The 15,270-nt window shown below is 38.8% G+C and overlaps 2 protein-coding genes across 6 annotated transcripts in view; one reads left to right on the forward strand and one right to left on the reverse strand.

Annotated features, from left to right (window-relative positions):
- LOC121937813 (disintegrin and metalloproteinase domain-containing protein 10) overlaps positions 1-15,270 on the forward strand; it is a 67,038-nt gene that overhangs the window by 40,433 nt on the left and 11,335 nt on the right. For 2 of the 5 annotated variants that reach the window (XR_006105208.2, XR_015776637.1), the window contains 2 exons: positions 975-1,136; positions 7,739-7,957. Coding sequence is in view for 1 of the 5 variants with exons in the window: in XM_042481124.2 (XP_042337058.2) it covers positions 975-1,079 (105 nt within the window). In the remaining 4 variants the exon portion in view is untranslated. Of the gene's footprint in view, positions 1-974; positions 4,289-7,738; positions 7,958-15,270 lie in introns of those variants that run through there. The other 3 variants (XR_015776636.1, XR_015776635.1, XM_042481124.2) reach the window with 3 other exon arrangements.
- lpl2a (lipoprotein lipase 2 a) lies at positions 3,226-10,753 on the reverse strand. Its single transcript, XM_042481148.2, has 10 exons — positions 10,511-10,753; positions 9,437-9,633; positions 8,923-9,102; positions 8,038-8,149; positions 7,708-7,941; positions 6,912-7,154; positions 6,481-6,601; positions 6,017-6,235; positions 5,256-5,363; positions 3,226-5,170 (listed from the first exon to the last, which is right to left on the reverse strand). The coding sequence occupies exons 1-10, from the start codon at positions 10,608-10,610 to the stop codon at positions 5,149-5,151; spliced, it is 1,536 nt and encodes a 511-aa protein (XP_042337082.2). The 5' UTR covers positions 10,611-10,753; the 3' UTR covers positions 3,226-5,148.

The raw sequence follows: 15,270 nt of genomic DNA on the forward strand, positions 1-15,270 counted from the left end.
TTCGTTCCCCAGGACAGCGTGGAGAATCAGGAATTCACCATTTGGTTTAAAGAGCCCCTCAAAAATCAACCATCAGTTTCAGTGGAGACAGAAATGATCCCTAACACAATTGTGTTGTTTTACCACACCTACAGCAAAGTATGCTGACTCATTCTATAATGTAACTATCACTGTCGATACAAACAACAAAGTTCAAACCAAGTTCAACCAAGAATGTGACACCAAATATATAAATTACCTAATACTAACAGTTTCCTGAATAATAAATAGTTCACACTGTATGTGGGTTGACATTTTGACTTCATAGAAATATTTGTGTTACCACACTTTGACGGCCTTATGGGGCGAACAACACACCACCACTGACCCAAAATAACCACATAAAAAATGTTAAAAACAATCAAATCCATGATTTTTCACATAAAACATGCAAACAAGACAATAAAACCCCAGGCTGAGAGCCAGAAAGACATCAGTCCCCACACCAGAGTCCTCTCTGCTCACCTGGTGCACCTCGTCAGGCAACGCAGCACACCTGGGCAGAGCCACAGGAGAGAGAAAAGGGAGAACAGCTCAGAAACACATGAAGTCACAACAGATTTTCCAGCAAATTACTCTCAAGTCTTGACATTTTGAATTTCTTTGTTGTTGCAGTCCTATTTTAATTTAACTCAGTATTTATCACTTGTGCTGTTTCTCCTCTTTTTTGTCTCAGACAGCTACTGTTTATTCTCTGTATAGCATTCCTCACTGAAAACTTTTTCAAATGAAGTGATTATTGAAATGTCAAGTGTTGTATTTTTTTATTCTGTTTGGATACAGTGCCAAGCCAGTTGGATAGGTTCGTTGTATTACACTCCTTTAGCTTTTCTGCATATAATCACGGAAGCTGAAGCTTTTTTTTTTTTTCAAATAAAAAATCCAGTCAACAGTTATCAAAATTCTCATACTCTGTATTTATTCATCCTCTGCAGGTTTACTGGTGGGCCATCTTGCTTGCAATCCTGACTCTGTCTGCAGTGATGGGCTGCACCATCTGCCTCTGCGGCCGCAAGCTGGAAACCGATGAGTTTGAGTGACCTCTGAATTTTGATCCTTGTCACCTCTGAGAGTGCATCATGACGACGCAGAATTCAGTAGGATTCATTCATTTTGGATTTTAAAATGCAGTGCTAAACTGTGTGTGATATGGACGTGTTGGAGACACTAGGCGGGTTTCCATTACAAAATGACAGCAGAGAAATGCAAAACAATTGCAAAGACACACAAAGAGAATTGCACAACAACTACCATAATGAGCAAGACAACCTCAAAAGACACAAAATTACCATAACAAGAGACAAAACTATAGAGAGATGTGTAATGTCTACAAAGACACACCAAACAACAACAAAAAAAGCAAAAAAACATTCATAAAGTAAGTGTGTTTTTAACATATGTAGGAAAGGTGGTTGGACCTTCTGCATGTCTGGGCCAAGGGGCCCCCTGTCTCATAATCTGCCGATGAGTCAGCCCCTTTAGGTCCACATAGCATTAACGCAACAGTAATTTAAAGACACCTGCCCCTGCAAAGACTTGAGAGACTCTCTTGTTTTGCCCTGCAGCATCCTGACTTTTATGTTTGAACTTGAGCGCTAATTTCAGCCTTAAAGCAATTCTCCACCCACAAAATGCACATTTATAAATCAATTACTCATGCTGCGTTACCTGGAATTTGTGGAGAAAACTGCTTTTCTTGAATTCATCCAATGAAAATGGCGAGCATTTTGATTTATTGATTGATTGGGTTAAACGACAAAAAAATTATATTAAAATATACATTTACAAACTCTCTGACAACTCATGCAGTTTAATCCAAGTCTCATTTATCCAGTCATATACTCAGTACTTCATTTTGGAGTCTTGCTTTGAAGAGAGTATAGATAAGTTTCACTTGTGGAAGAATTTGAGTGAATATGCATGTGTTTGGGGAGTACTGAGCATATGACTGAATAAACAAGGCTTGGATTATGCTGCACGAGTTCGAGGTAACACAGTTTGACTAACCGATTTGCAAATGGTCATTTTGTGTGTGCAATACTTTTATTAATGACTACACAGCTTTCAATCACAGTGAGACTTCACCAACTTTAATATCATCGGAGTGAGAGTGAAAAAAACAAGCGGAAACTGATGGACGTCTTGACAGGTCATTTGGCCGAAATACTGTCACTTAAATTTTAAAGTTTACACCGCTAATAAAGCGACCGTGAACATGTTTGTCATCTCAAGAAGTACTAGTGTACAACTTAAATGCTTTTATGTTCCAACTCACACAATTCTGAAGCCTTGTTAGTCCTAACAGTATCCCATTGGATAACCCATTTTATCTGACAGCCCAATATCCCAAAAACACTCGCCCATTGCTCCGAAGTCCTTTTTCTCTGAAAATTAACACTCCATGCTGTTAGACAACCCAACTGCCCGAACAAATGTTTTAGATATGTTACATTTGTCAACAGCACTGTTGTGAATGTGTAGTTTGGTTTAGACACTAAAACCACTTGGTTATGTTTAGGAAAAGATTGTGTTTAGGCGTAAAATCTGGTGGCACAAAAGTCACTGGAAAAGCAGGGACGGGTTGATGAAAAACGTGGGGTTTGTAGCTCAAACACTGCTAGGAAATACCACAAAGGGTCAGTAAAAACAGAAAACTTAGTGATGTCTTAAGTAGTTAAAACTAATTTTATATATATGTTTAACTGGTACCTGTGTGCATACTTAGGTAATATTTTAATGGCAGAATTTTAACTTGAGTACTGTTAGATTGTTGTTCTTTTATTCAAGTAAATGATCTGAACACTTCCTCCACCAATGATTGTCATAACTTATCAAAAGCTCTCTTCACTTTTTTCTGAAGTATCTTGATCGGGTCTATCTCCTGGGTCACCTTGACACACCGAGCCAAACACAATGGCGTCACAACTACAAGGACGTGAAGAAATCACACAGCTTATTTTGTATAATTTAACAATGCCTTGCGCTTTTGTATCAAAATCTGTTTAAACTGTTAAAAATGTTTGGATCACACACTGGTTTTTGTCCTGATAATAAATAAGAAAATGATTAAAAAAAAAAAAAAAAACCTTGAGCTGGTAAACCCAAGCGATAACAAAAGAACATTTTCATGATTGAGTAAGTTTAGCATAAAAAAACAAAGTTAGAAAATAAAAGTCAGGCTCAGGATGACCTTTCAGATAGTAATTTTGGTTTATTAAAGAATTTACACAGTACAATGAGTATTTACAAATATGTACAAAAGATTATAGAAATGCATGTTTTACAGATTAAATTCATCAAAAGGTAAAAACAACTAACAGTGTCCCATACTGCAAAATCTATCACCTGGTATTTACATAACTGTACAAGTAACTTGGTTTAGCAATCTCTTCTCCTGTTTTCAGTGCAAATTTAAAATATCTCCACATTTTTAAAGTCGGTGGAAATGAAGTCACAATGATTACGGTACCGATCTCTAAAGAGCCAGGGGTGTGATGAGTAAAAGAGCTTTAGTTAAGATTTAAAAAGTCATATGCACAGAAGAAAGTGCAGTCAAAGAGACTGTAAAACAAAAGGACAACATTGATATTGACTGTACTTTAATAAAACTATGGTAGACATTATGACAGGTGCTTCTTTGAGGTAACAGCTTCAAAGTAACATCTTGCAGAAGTGTAGCAGTAAAAAAGTGTTTTAAACAATGTTTGCATGTTCAGATGTCTCGGTAAAAGTCACAGAGTTCATAGAATAACAACAATAAAGCACACTGAGGTGAAAAACAGCTAAGTTAAGACAAGTTTGTAAGACAGCTTACTTCTGGCTACAGTAAGGCACATTGCTACAGGTCTCACAGCCACGTAAAGCCCTGTGAGCCACAGTGGTGAATGCTCTGTTAGTCAGATAATACATAAAGGTAAATACACCAGACCCAATTGCATAAAATACCTTAAGAAACTCGTTTTAGAAGTTATTTTTTCTCCTCTTTTGGCAGCCCAGAAGAAAATATTAGCATTGTATGTTTCTGCAAACCATGAATACATTACATTTACATGTATCAGCACTTCTCATATATGATCTGACTTTGTCATCGGGGGAGTGGAGGGGACGAGACCTGCCAAGCTGCAGGCCACTGTTCGAAATCAACAAACTATAAAATCATTTGTGATTTAGTGTGTTTTTGTTTTTTAAGCTGCTTTTTAGGCACCAAACTTGGGTATTTTGTAGCAACCAGTTGTTTTTCCAGTAGGGATAGCGCTATGAAAGACAGTTGTTTTGCACCAAGATATCACTGCTTATCAACTACAACTGAAGCAGAAAAGATTTGTATTAACTGAGTTATCACTGCTTTTCCAGTGGGGATTGCGACACTGAAAGGCACTTTTTTTTTTTACTGAGACACAGCTGAGTTTCAGGCGGGGACAGAGGTACAAAAAAACTATTCTTTTTAAAGGGACATTGCTGCTTTTCTAGCCAAGATTATGCAACCAACACTGGGTATTTTAAGCCAAAACATAATCTTTTCCTAACCATAACTAAGTGGTTTTTGCGCCCAAATTGTACAACACATTAACCACAGCACTGTTGAATTGTAGAGTGTATCTGAAACATAACAAGATTCAAAACTAACAAATCTGTAGTTTGCAGAAACATACAATTCTAACATTTTTTCTGGCGATTAGGTTGCTTATTTAAACCTCCATGGACACAGAGGTCTTATTCTTCACATTGAGCACTAATATATAACCACAAAACTTAACTTGAGGTATTTTACACAATGGGACATCAGCACCTCAAGAACTGTAAAGGCAAATCCAGTCAGTCACACCTCTCAGTTTGTGAGGCTCTGAAGTGACGAGCGTCTGTCTCTTTGGATACAAAACACGCACCAAAGATTGACTTTTTGTGCAACAGAGTTACAGTTACGTGTCATAAAAACAGATATTTACAAAATACTTTACAACATTCACACAAATATTGTTTTAAATAAACTTCTATGGATATATACAAGGCGGTGAGAGTTTTGTATCGCATGAAGAATAAAATAAGTTATAAATTATTTACTTTTAAGTGCTGAAATGGACTGAAGGGCGTTCAACAGTGACGTCGATGTCAGTGGTTTTTCAGAGTTACTCTGCAGACGGAGAAAAGTGTTTTTACTTAAAAGCGTTCACAGTAATGTCGATGATGGCTGTAAAAAATCCAGATGGTTAACTTACCTTTTTGGAGTTCGTTTTGAGTTTGTCCTCCACGCATCCTTACATCTAACAAATATGACCTCTTGTGCTAATTTCAGAGCTTCACGATCTTTTATACAGAACACCATCCTGAGAAAAAAAATTCAGAAAACACAACAGATCTGTGTGAGCGCTTCTGACACAGCTTCATCATTGGCAAGATAAGGCTTACAATGTTGGAGCTTTGTACTATAGTGTGGTGAAGTGATGACGTTTTTTTGAAGGCCAACCAGAAAGTTAGCGTCGCACTGGTTCCCTCGTCAAAAAATACTATAAACAGATAAATCTACAAGTTCGAGTGCAACTCTGTAAAGCTATAACAGTGGACAAGTGGTTTTAATGAGTGTCTGTGACCGGTGTGATGACGTCTGACGTCACCGACAAACACTGTAGTCCCATGTAGCCACTTGTTAGCAACCGCCTTTTTTAAGACGAGTAAAACCTTAAAAGTTCAAAAATTGTGTTAAAGCGAACATATTTTATGTTGCAGAACAAAACGTCTAAATATCTTCGGCCTGTGTTAACCACAGACCTTATTTAAGGCATTTTACCAAAAACCCATTCAAAAAACCGATAGACTTTAAGACAAAGGAAACGCAAGTGCTAAAAGGCTAACGGACTTCCGCGTTTTAGGACTTTTAGGACACCACTCTATTACCACTACTTCTACTACCACAGCTATAAATAATGCCGAAATCGTGTGGGTTTTTTGGGGGTCTTTTTCATAATATAGCACATCTTACTTTTGTTGGGTCTCTCCAGCTCTGATGCGAATTTTGTGAACTTCCATGTCGGCACTGTCTGAGTCACCTGACCACCACGAGGAAACCATCTTCAGCATGTTGGATGCTGACCACCCGTTTGTCTCCTCCCATTTGAACTTCACCATCAACAGATCCCCGATATCTTTCTCCGTCACCAGCAGAAATGAATGTGTCTTATTTGTCGCTATTTTCTCCTTCCTGCCAGATGAAAATAGAAAGAGGTGTTAGTATTGTACACGAAGCCAGAGGGAATATATTTTGATAAGCTTAGCCTCATAAACTCTGCACCATAAGTCACGATGATGTAACCCCACGGATGCTGCCAAGTCTGCGATTACTCCACACTGTTTCCTCTGACTACTGTGTGACAAAACAACTCATAACTTCCCACATGCAAGTCACAGAGCTGTGATTCTTTGAACTGAGGTTTTTAAATCACTCACAGTTTAAGCTCAAGGTTTTCAGTCTCTCCCTTTGTTCCGTACAGTGAGACGGTGAGTGACGGCTCCATCTCTGAGCGATTCACCTTACTGGAGAAGTGGATCTTCAGCTGATAGTGGTAAACTGCAGAGCAAGAGAGCATTTGGAAGATTTTAAACATGCACGCAGGCTGATGTGAGGGAAGCCAATTTAGTTTTAGTTTTGCAAGACTAAGCTGCGGGTGATCAGACTTTTGCCCCGAAAGCCACCGGAAACTGTTGAGCTCAGACAGTCTATAAATCCCTTTTTAATCAGAACAATATTTCTCAGACATTAGACTTTGCTTTTGCAATATTATTAGTTCATCTGACTCAGACAGAAATTTTCGCAACTTTGGCACAAACTGAACAATCCGCTTCAACAATGTAGACAAATACTGATAAAGTCCACTGACCTCTGAAAGGCATGGTGGCTCGTGTCTTGGTGTACATCTGAACGTTGCGCGCCTTGCGGACCTTGCTGATGTCGTAGCCCACCGCGTTGCAGCGGCTTTTGCGGCAATTGAGACACATGCCGCGGTCAAACATGTCGTTGCTGCCACATCTATAGGCCTTGGCCGCTTCTCGCTCGTTCAGCAGAGAGTCGATGAAAAGGTGGATCGAGCGCTCGTGTTCACACTTCACTGCATCGGTGATAGCTGAGGAGGAAAGAGGGGACCATGTTTAATGACATGATTATGTCTTTTTTTAAACTTTTACATTCCTTTACCGGCCACACTTTAGACTGATTTACTTTACCGACCAACCTCCTCTGCTGAAAAAGACTGGTATTGTGTCTGACCTTTCCTCAGGCGTGTTTGGAGCCCTTCTGTTCATTTTCAGAGAGGCCTGAATGGTTTCATTGTGCAACTAACAGTGTTCAGTGCTGAGACAAGCAGGAGGTAGCTCCAGGGTTATTGGAGTTGCTGGACTATGTACTGTGTGTTTGTAGTAATAATCACAAAAATGTGCATTTTAATTTCATTACAAAAGATACCTCATTGCCTAATGGGTAGTAATATAATAATATAATACTAACTTTGAGGATGTCTGCCTGTTTCGAAACAGGCATATCTGTTGTTTCGGCCATTAACAGTTTAGTTCTCATTTGCAAAGTATTTCAGAAATCTTTGAGGGAGAAATATGCATCAGAAAAAAACTTTAGTTTTAAGTCACATTGAAGTTTACAGTTAAATTATAAGTCGTTCTCACCAAATAACCCTAAGTTAGCAATCTTCTCCAGGGCCCCCCTGAGGTTGCAGCCCGGCTGGAAGCTGCCTCCGTTGGGATAAATGTCCACATGGCCGACAGGCTGCTGGATCCCGATGCTGAGCCCCAGGGAGCCTCGCGTGAAAGTGTGGAGGACGTCCACGAAGTGAGCATCATCAGGGGACAGACGCCTGTGAGCATGCTCCCCCTCGAAGTCAGGACCAGCTGGGTCCAGACCTGTAGACAGGAAAAGGTAAAATAACCAATCAATTTACAACTAACTGATATTTTACCAACTGCAACATGTGTTATCAAGCGTAACGTTTTTTTTACCAGTAATTCTTCCGACTTTATTGGTTGCATGGCTACCAGCGAATCCCGCCACATGAGCTCCGAGGCTGTAGCCGATCAGATGGATGTTCTCCAGAGGCATGTTGGTGGTTTCCTTTAAATTATAGTCATGAACATATGGTTTAGGGAATCAGTGAGACTATGTTTTTTTCAGCGTTTAAGAAAGACATCCTGTCACAAAGTGACTACTGACTTCATCAGAACAGTACTATTTTACCATGAGGCATATTAAGACAGGATGAAGTTACTCATGGTAAATTATCTGTAAGTGTTAGGCTTTGTTGTAATACCGGCATTTTAAAATACAGGTTTGTTTATTCTTTAGTGAGTTGAAAAACTAATGAACTGAGTTTTTACAGTTCTAAGCTATAAAAAGTCATTACTAATTATTTTATTAGGGTTGAGCTGAATACTCCGATGAGTATTCGGTACTTTTTAGTATAAGTGTCATTCCAGTAAATTGTGTCAACTGGTGATGAAGAAAAATCCTCATTTTGGTAGCTGTGGACAATCTGTGGTCAGTCTCGTTTTCTAGCAATCCAAAATGATATGAAGCTCAACTCTGAGGCTGTCCTGTAAATTATTTTCTAACAAGCAACTTTAGTAACAATTTTGGGCTTAAAATAACAACGTCCATGTTAGATCTCACCTGTTTCTACTGAAAACTCCACCCACATCTGACTTAAACTCTGCCCTTTCTGAATACAAATACAGATAATAGTGTCCTCGTGATCCATGCCAGATGTGTTTTGGGCCCAGTGTTCTTGTGTCAGAGATCATTCAAATGCAATGACAACTGTGTACAAGTTTAAAAGAGATGACTGTAAACATATCGGGTAAAATCTGTAAATTTTGGATCCCACTGACCTCGATCCAGTCAATGAAGCGAGCAATCTCGTGTCCCACTGCTTTGGTGTTCTGAGCTGCGACCACATAGTGGTTCTGTGCCGAGGTGAGCCAGTCCACCACGATGACGTTGGCCGTCTGCTCTCTGTTGTACAGCGCTGACACCAGCTTCGCCACCCAGCTTTCAAACAACCCACTCAGCTGTGGAAAAGACGGTCAAGATGTTTAAGGTCAACAAGGTCATTAGTACAAATAAAACTGATATTAATTTAAGGAAATTCAGAACCACAGCCACCTCCAGTCCAGTTCATCTTCACGGCATGTTCTTATCAACTACAACATGTCGCTGCTTGTCGAGAAAGTTGTGAATTTGACGAGACTAAATGACACTGGAATTTGGTGAAGTAATGACACACTATGAGTCACAGGTGTTTTTTTTTGTTTTTTTTTCTAAACCAAAAGAAATTCAAGTGAACAAGGCCCGTGGGCGTTTTCAAGAGGGGCAGGTCACAACAGGCTGAAGCTTCTCACTCACCGTCCACCCGTGGATCACTAGGAAGGTTTTGGAGGTGCTGTTGAAGGTGCAGGCTGTCAGGGAGTCAGGGTCACCGGGAACGATGTAGCACAGGTCATCATCGGGATGAGATGGTTTGCGGAGGGAGAATTTGGCGACAGTTTGATTGCTGTCATCCTTGTGGTTGAACAGGTCTTTCAGAGGGTCGAGGAAGTTACCTGAAAGAGAGGATGGTCGACAGATGAACAGATGCGTCAGAAGCTTGGAAAAAGGCCTCTGTCAGGCTGGTGTTTTTGTGAGTAAACCTGATCTAATGTTCTGGCTGGGAGGTCGGAGACGCCTGACTAGCTAACTGAGTGACTGGCTCCAATAAGCCTTGGCCCCTTAGGGGGGCCCCTCAGTAAATGAGCTTCCACCTTAGACAAGATCAGGGGTTACAGGGGTTCACTTGGTCAGACTGAGCTCCATAGAAACCACAGAGAGCTTTTCCCAGCTTTGTTCCTGCCACCTCACCGACTATAATCTGCCCGAGTTTCAGTGGCCCTGACACAGTCAGCTGACTCAACTCAACTGGGGCTGTGTTGGTTTTCAGGGTGGGGGGTGGGGATCTGGATGCAGGACCCACACAAACACTTAAGACTTTACATTATGAAAATGAAGACACAGTTTATGGGCATATTGTAAACATAAAGTATCATAACTGCAAAAGATAACTCAGTTCTTCATTCAGAAGTCTAAATGTTTAGTTACTCCGGTGCTCTCTGAAAGTTAAAAAGAGTTTCCATATTGTTTCTCACAGCCAATAGTAGTGATTAGAAGTTGGGCATTCGCCAAAAACCACAAGTTTAGTCATACACACGTGATACATCGTATCTAGTTAAACCGTTAATGATATTCCCAGAGTTCAAACACACAAGTCACACACTCCTCACACACAAGTACAGTGCGCGTAAATGAGACACATTTATTTAATACATGACTTTCCACCGCCACTATCTGCACCGCTAAATGCTCCAGTTTTACACAGGCGTGTGTCGATGTCTGTGTGTGTGTCTGTGTGTGTGTCTGTGTGTCAGAGTAAATGTTTAAACTCACCAAAAATAGAATCAGCGAGCTCTTCCTCCAGAGACGTCACATACTGCACAGCTGCATTCAACACCAGAAAATACAGAAACCGAACCCGCCACGCTCTCATTTCTTTGACAGATGTGTCCTTTCAGAGAGAGAAAAAAAAGTCTCCAATAATTAATTTCAATCACTGTGATCTGGCAGCGGAAGAGCGTGTGTATTCCTCCTCAGTGCGTCCTGTTGCGCGCAGAGCGCTGATATCTGAACCACCTTGAACTGTCCGCGTCTTAAATAGCAACGCTGACAAGCTATTGGCTGCTGACCTCCGGGCGGGGAATGGAAAATTATGTGTAGGGTAAATCATTACACTGCTTTATGACAAGAGTTTACAACAGTGGTTGGCAGGACAGCTTCTTATACAAAAAAACACACTATTATTGGTGTTTTTAGCTTCATAACCGTCCTGACAGGAGGAGTAAAATACAGCAAATTAATGCTCTCCTGTTTGCCTGTCATTAATCAGTCATTGACTGAATGATAATTTCACCAGCTGAGAAAAGGAAAAATAAATAAATAAATAAATAATTATTATTATTATTATTATTATTATTAGAATATATGTAGTTATTATCTTTATTTTTTTATTATAATTTAACAACGTTATTTGTTGAGCAAATTTCACAAAAGATGGAAAATACAGCAAAAGAGATGCAAGAAACGAGTCATTGAAAACAATGAAAAACGTTTATATTTGAAACACAGAAAATGAAAAAGATATTTGAAATGGTAAAACACTGGAAAGGTATAATAAGGTTTTAAAAAGATGAGTCAACCCAACTCATTATGCAATATAAGCAGTTTGTTAGGGCCCTCTGGTCTCTGGGTTAGGATTAGGGTTTTTAGTGAACATGACAGTAAAATATAATAAAAATGCAAATTGGATTTCTTAACCAAAACCTAACATTTTGTGCCATTTTTATCCACAAAAAGTGACAAATCTTTGTGCTCAGAGACATGCAAATTGGGCTCTTTTGGTAAGTAATCATTTTGATTTAATCTAATACATTTTATTATTAAATTACATTATAATTTATTTATTTCAGCAATTTCAATTTTCCCAAGCCCTTATGCTTTGTACATCCCCTGGATTTGTGGTTAAAACAAATGACATTTTGCGGTTGTATTGGATATGATAAGTTAAACAAAATTAATGAACAAGACAAGAATGACAGTCAGCACAAACTGACTGCAGCCTTTAAGTTAAATAAATTTGGAGATTGAAATTTCCTTTCAAATTGCAACAGCAAATTTGTTCTTATGTGCCCGAAAGGAGGATGTTTCAACCAGTTTTGAATTTACTAAGTCAATTGATTAGGAAATCAAACAGAACAAATGTATTTTAAATCCTAATATATGAAAGATTACTGTAACACTTAAGTAATAATCAATTAAAAATACATTTGATTAAAATAAGACCAAAGTACTTCCACACTGGCGCTCCATGTATTGTTTGGTTCATGTTAAAATGTCTCTAAGGTAAAACGCTTATCTGTTTTCTTCCTTATTTAATCACTGTACCAGACTTTACACAACAATATTAGTTATTTGTATGAGATAAAGTTCCGTATATTTAGTCTGAAATCTCCGATGAACTTTGAGATCTGTGTTTTGTTCTGTTGTCAGTATTTACAGTCAGTTTGTGTGACGCAGGCTGGAGCAGCAGGTCATGACTGTTTTTCAGCAGAGGAGCTTCTGTTGTTCACTGAGGCGGACAAACTTAGAATATACATCACCGGTTACCTACACGGCCGGCTCCCCCTGACATTCTAGACACAAGCAGCTTGGCGGGACATAAGGGGCCTCTTAAGGGCATTTTGGGGCCCCTTTTCACTGATCTGCTGTTGTCATGGCACCAGAGAGCAGATATAGGAGAGAGAATGCCGAGGATACACACATAGTATAATTTTACTGTGCTAAAAGCTCAAGGGTTCTAGCACGTTCTGTTGTTTTGTAAAAATATGGTCATTCATTTGCGTTATTGGTGATTAAGCATCGCACTTCTATAACTTGACTCACATATAGTATGAAAAAAAGGATTCATATTCAGAAAACTTTGTGGTCTGTTGTGACAGAAAATCGTCTCAGATGTGGCTGAACATGCAGTGCAAAACAAACAATAAACATACAGCGTGTGTTCCTAAAAACAGAACCAATAATACAAATAATTTAGACAGAGTACAAAGTATAACTGCTATATGCAAAGTGGCATAGTGGCATATTGTTTATGTAGATGTGTATCATTACCTTTTATTTAAGATGTTTATGGGAGAGGGAATTAAAAAGTTTTTTTGTGTGTTTTTCTTGGCCAAGGGGACTTTATAGCGGCGGCCCGATGGTAGTACCACAAAAGTCTTATGCAGAGGGTGAGTGGGATCTTTTGTAATATGGGTGGCTTTCATTTCAGCTGCTATACTAACAGTAAAGTTTGGGTTTTATCAGTTATTTTACTTGCTTGGTTAATGATCCAGGAAAGTTTTGATATTGAAACCAAACCAAATTCAGTCAAACAACTTACATTTGAAATCGTTATTTCAATGGCAGAAACAAAGGGTTTTGCAGAGAGAGAGTTTTGACTCTGGCCTCATCACTCCCTGCAGATATGTTTACATGAGATATTTGGAAGTGATGATTAAATATCTTCCTGCAGGATCCTGAGGTGGATGCTCGCTGTGATGGACGTGGGGCTGAAAGAGCAGGCAGTAATAGCAGCACTGACAAGGCTGCGGTCAAGATGGGAAATGTTTGCAGCCTAAATAGACCACCACATGGGAGGGTGTGTTTTGTAGATGGCATGTGGAGAGTGACATATGACATGTGCATGAATCAGTGCAGCTCAAGTTGAGTGCTTCAGCGAGCTCACAGGCATCTCTCCATTTTTGGCGGTTTTTAACCTGAGAAAATTGGCTCAATTTCTTTCAAAAGTATGGACAGAAGGCATTGTGCAACTACGAAATAACCCAACAATTTGCAAGAAATCAGGCAGAAAATCACCTTAAAAAAACAACAAAAAGGCACAAAAAAACAGGAAAATTTAAAAAAAAAATAAAAATGTAAATGTAAATAACAATAATAATTAAAAACTTTTTTTCTGTAACCTAATTTTAAATTTATAATTATGATAATTATAAATACTTTTTTTTCATATTTTCCCCTAATTATTTGATCTTTTTCTTTTACTATTTTTTTTTTTTTTTAAATCAAACCAATTTTCTCATGTATCGCAGGTTCAATTACTTGTGAAAGGCTGCATCTGAACCCATCTAAAGAAAACTGATGTGATTTAAAACACTGCGTTGAACTTTTTTATAAATATGGAAGAATGTACGTACTTGTTACCAACAATTTGAATGCTGAATATTTCAATAATGTCTAATATTTGCAAATGGAATAACTTACTAGATTTTAGCAAAGTATTACATTATTATTGGTGTAAAAGTCAGGCTTCAGTGCCCAGACTCCTGGCATGTGACCAACATTCTTGATATGAAGCATTAGCAGCATTTGAACGATGTGTATTACAATTCATCATTAAGCTAAAGTTTCCATTACTTCAAAAGTCCGACCTCTGACCTATTGCATAAAGCGTTTCACTCACTAACGGGGTAAAAAATGTTGTTACATGCCAGCTGAGGATTATGTGTTAAAGTTCGGGCACGAGTAGCTGGCTTCAGCGGCTGATTTGTTGCCCAAAACTGCAGCTCGAGTTGCCAAGACAAACTGGGCTGATTGCCGATGAGGCAGTGGTTGAAAAGTTACAAGCTTGTGGCTGTGAAGGTCAATTGCACAATAAAGATCACAGGCACTGAAACCAATAATCAGTTAAATGGGTGACAATTCCAGAGTGACGGCAGCATAAAAAGGACAGCTTGATTCAGAAAACACACATAATTGGAAACTGCTATTACTCCCAAATTTATCATCTTCTGTTTTGAATTAAAGCTCTTTAGACGCAAAGTCAGGGTTAGGGTTTGGGCAGTGGTGAACTCATGTCAACTCGTAGTTTAATTTCATTTTTCAGTAACTTGCTGGTAGTTCATATTTGTAAAGTGATTCAAGTAGTTAAATTAGTTCTTTTTTTGCCATTTTTTTGCATTTAAGGAGTGTTGTTGTTGTTGTTGTTGTTGTTGTTGTTGTTGTTGTTGTTGTTGTTTGTATTTTTCCATTGCTCTTCCACTGTATTGAACCCTGCTTGACCTGGCCCCTGTCAACTTAACTTTAATCCTGACTGCTGGGAGGGCACGCTCAGGCAATGCAACCACCACACTTGACCTTTCAACTTTGTGAAGTGCATGAGCAAAAAAATATCAGGCTTAGCTCAGTGCTAACATAGCGACAGCGTCATCATTGATAAACCTCCCAAATCTCGGCCTGAGGAAGAATCACCATGGTCATACTGAAAAAAATATATGACGCTGACTAGTCTGACCGAAAAAATACTTTAAAAAAATAAGTTTTATCTTTTTTTGTAAGCTGCGAGCCGAGTAAACACACTCTCTACTGTAAAGACATCATTTTATTTTTTTGGTTTATGTACAACCTGTGACTAAGAGGGCACTTGCAATTGACTCAGTTGAGTGGCATTTTTGCTGGCATTCATAGGTTTAGATGTCAGTATTTAGAACATAAGAATTTAGCAAAGGACTTATTTTGATGATATTGAGGACATTTCCAACATAAATTGCAAAAAAAAAAAAAACTGAAGGATAAAAATTCAGATAGTTGGAGAA

The sequence above is a fragment of the Plectropomus leopardus genome, chromosome 5, assembly GCF_026936395.1.
Source record: "Plectropomus leopardus strain MGB_pleo_1.0 chromosome 5, ASM2693639v1, whole genome shotgun sequence".
Taxonomy (NCBI): Eukaryota; Metazoa; Chordata; class Actinopteri; order Perciformes; family Serranidae; genus Plectropomus; species Plectropomus leopardus.